Raw genomic sequence first — 3,015 nt, 5'->3', positions numbered from 1 at the left:
TATATATTTATAAATATATATATGTATATGAGTGGTGTTTTTTTTACTGTATGTGACTTCTCTGTGTCTGTCTGTCTGTGTCTGTCTGTGTGGGTTTCAGTGTGTCTATCTGTGCCTGTGTCTGTGTCAGTGTGTGTCAGTGTTCTTTTGGTGTTTGTGCAAACACTTTAGCCATACGTATTGTACACACTAAATTCATGCACATACTCATTTTGTTAACAGGGACTGTCGCCTCTAACGGGGGAAGCGGCCAGTGCATCTCTGCAACTCCCTGAGTTCAGACCAGTGTCCAACAGATTCTCTACCATTACTAGTACGGCATCGCGCCACGGAATCAACGTGAGCTACGAACGACTGCTGCAAGACCTCGACCGCACCATGGTACACATATTAGAGCCCCTTTGCCAGGTATGTGCCTTGTATACTGCTATGGGTATAGATGTAAATACGATAATGTATATGTATATGCTTGCGTGTGCCTGGTGGTCGATCATATATCAGTAGCACAGCACAAGGACACTATCAAGGGGGTTGGATTTAGTCCATCAAACCCTTCATCGTCTACATGCAATGTCAGTACTTTGTAGCCTGCTCTATATGCGCGCTTGTATTAAATCAGATACGTGATAGCCACCAATGCGATCAACCAAATTTGTATTGACGTGCACTTCAATATTACACATGAATATGCCTGCACTAATATCACACATGACTGCTCATTTGTTCATAGCATTTTTGTCACTCATCAACGAGTTCAACAAGTTCCGTTACCGTGTGTATGCGAATATATGCAATCTTTTTTGTTGTTGTGAATATGTTACCAGTTCTCACACTGGAGTATTTGCTGTTTAATACAAAATTCGTCGGGCACCACAGAATACAACAGATCCAGAACACACCTGTGGCATGTGGCAAAAGATATACACCCATATTGCATTAGGATTGGATTTAAATGATTTCTCAGTGCATCCGTGACATGTCTTCAGTATGCTCTGCGTCGCTTTTAGGTTGATCGCGAAAGCGATAGTACGGGCGAGTGGTGTACCATAGCTCATAACCATATGAGTACGCATTTATATATAGATGGGTTTGTGTATGCATATGTCTGAACTCATAGCGAGAGCGTTATGTAACATACATACTCAAACGACGCCTGGCTATTCAAGATAACCTTTCTCACACATACACGCACAGGCCGATACGCTTTCCAACGACACGCAACCAGACGCACCCGCCAACATCACAGGCAGAACAAATGACCCTCCCCATAGCATACCACACACTCATGCGCATGCTAGTCGAAGTGTTTCGGCGAGAGAAGCAACTATCGGTCCATCGGACTTGTGCTTAGGAAAGGCATCGTATTGCCTGGGACTGTACTACTTCAATCAGCAGGGGGCGTTGGATGTCGCGCGCGAATGGATGCAGTTGAGTTTGAACACCTTCTACCCACACAGCGACGCAACATGCGACGCGGCTCGGCTGCCAAAGGAGTTATCGGTACCGTTGCGGGATGATTATGAGGGTGGACTGGGCTACCAACACAACCACAACACCCATGCAGCGACATTAGCTGAGAACGAGAGATACAGTGCGGGACTTACCACCACACGCACAGGCACAGACCCTCCCACGCCCACGCGGGCACGTACAAGACAGAATGCGCAACACACCCGAGGCCTGGCAACCAATCCGTCGATCGGTAAGAAGCACACAAAGGGAAAGGGCGGCAAACTGTGGTCTGGGGCCAGCCCCCAGACCAGAAACGCTATCATGTGCATCGCCGGAGGGTGTGAGAAAGACGCCGAAGTAGATGCCCGCAGCGGTTGCCACGGTGACGAGGCTAAAGGTGCGGCTGAGTCTGGCGCGGAGACGAGCCTGCATGTGGGCCTGAGCAACGCCGCCAAAGAAAGCACGCTCAATATCACGTGTGGGGATGTGCGGAAATCCGCGCGATGTAGCGCTGAGAACCAGATTGGGGAGTGTGCACACACATCCGTAGGCGGAGAGCGTGGCGGTTGTCGTGCGTGCGCACCACTCACCACCGGCTTGCTGGTGGCGGTGCCTTATCCCCAACTGGGCTACACGGCACTCAAGGCTCACGGGGAAACGCTGGTGGCGTTGGAGAGGCACACCGAAGCGTTGGATGTCATGTCGCTGGGCAGGGGTGTCCATGCGGCGCTGTACTTTAGTGCGGGGGATGTAGGGCTGATGCGCAATCTGGCGTGTTTGTATTCGTATCAGGCCGATGATTGGTATGTACGGTGTGCGCTGAGGTTTGTGTCTATGACGGATCTGTGGTATGTAGATCTGGATCGGATGTTAGTATCTGAGCGTGTGTTATTGACCTTTCAGTTGCACTACAGAGCAACGCATCCGGTAGAACGAGGCTGTGATACTACTACGAAGAGGTTTTTTCGTGTCTAGTTATGTTCATTGATTTGACAGCTTAAGTCTATATCATGGACGCTTTAATACTCAGTATCATATAGTACTAACTAACTTACGGCACTCTTCGGTGTCCGTTCTCCTAGAAGCACCTACATTTGTACTGCACCCCATACCGTGTTGTACTACTGCAACCCTCTGCCTCGCCTGGATGTCTGTCATCTAACCCCACACCTTCCCATACATCTTTCCCTCAACCTACCTACCAATAAACCCGTATCGCAACCAACCCAACACCACACAGCAACACGTCCTCGTCCCGCAAGTCCCTGTGGGTAGACCGAGCGGTCGAGTGCTATACAATGGTACTCACAGAGTGCGCCAAACGCCACCGCACAAACGAGACGGCCCAATGTGTGCATGAACTGGCACGCCTACAGTCACGTCACATGCGACATGAAGGGGAAGTGACTACGCTTAGCAACGGTCTACGGACTATTGATCGCCTCACACGGGCGCAGAAGCAGAAGCGCCAGACCCTGTCGACTACCCCGGTGATAACGATACCCATACTCGAGCCAAGTGTTGGGTACGTGCGAGTATTTTAGAGTCATATTTTAGAATGAT

General features: G+C 49.7%; 1 protein-coding gene across 1 annotated transcript in view; it reads left to right on the top strand.

The window, feature by feature from the left end:
* SARC_09667 (hypothetical protein) overlaps window positions 1–3,015 on the top strand; it is a gene marked incomplete at both ends in the record, with an annotated part of 9,606 nt that overhangs the window by 1,543 nt on the left and 5,048 nt on the right. Inside the window, 3 exons of the mRNA XM_014296313.1 lie at window positions 223–408; window positions 1,195–2,255; window positions 2,693–2,977. Of these exons, the coding sequence (XP_014151788.1) occupies window positions 223–408; window positions 1,195–2,255; window positions 2,693–2,977 (1,532 nt within the window). The remainder of the gene's footprint in view (window positions 1–222; window positions 409–1,194; window positions 2,256–2,692; window positions 2,978–3,015) is intronic.

This window comes from Sphaeroforma arctica (assembly GCF_001186125.1).
Source record: "Sphaeroforma arctica JP610 unplaced genomic scaffold supercont1.1013, whole genome shotgun sequence".
NCBI lineage: Eukaryota > Ichthyosporea > Ichthyophonida > Sphaeroforma > Sphaeroforma arctica.
Note: the sequence above shows the minus strand (reverse complement) of the source record. Positions and strands in the feature narration are given on the sequence as shown.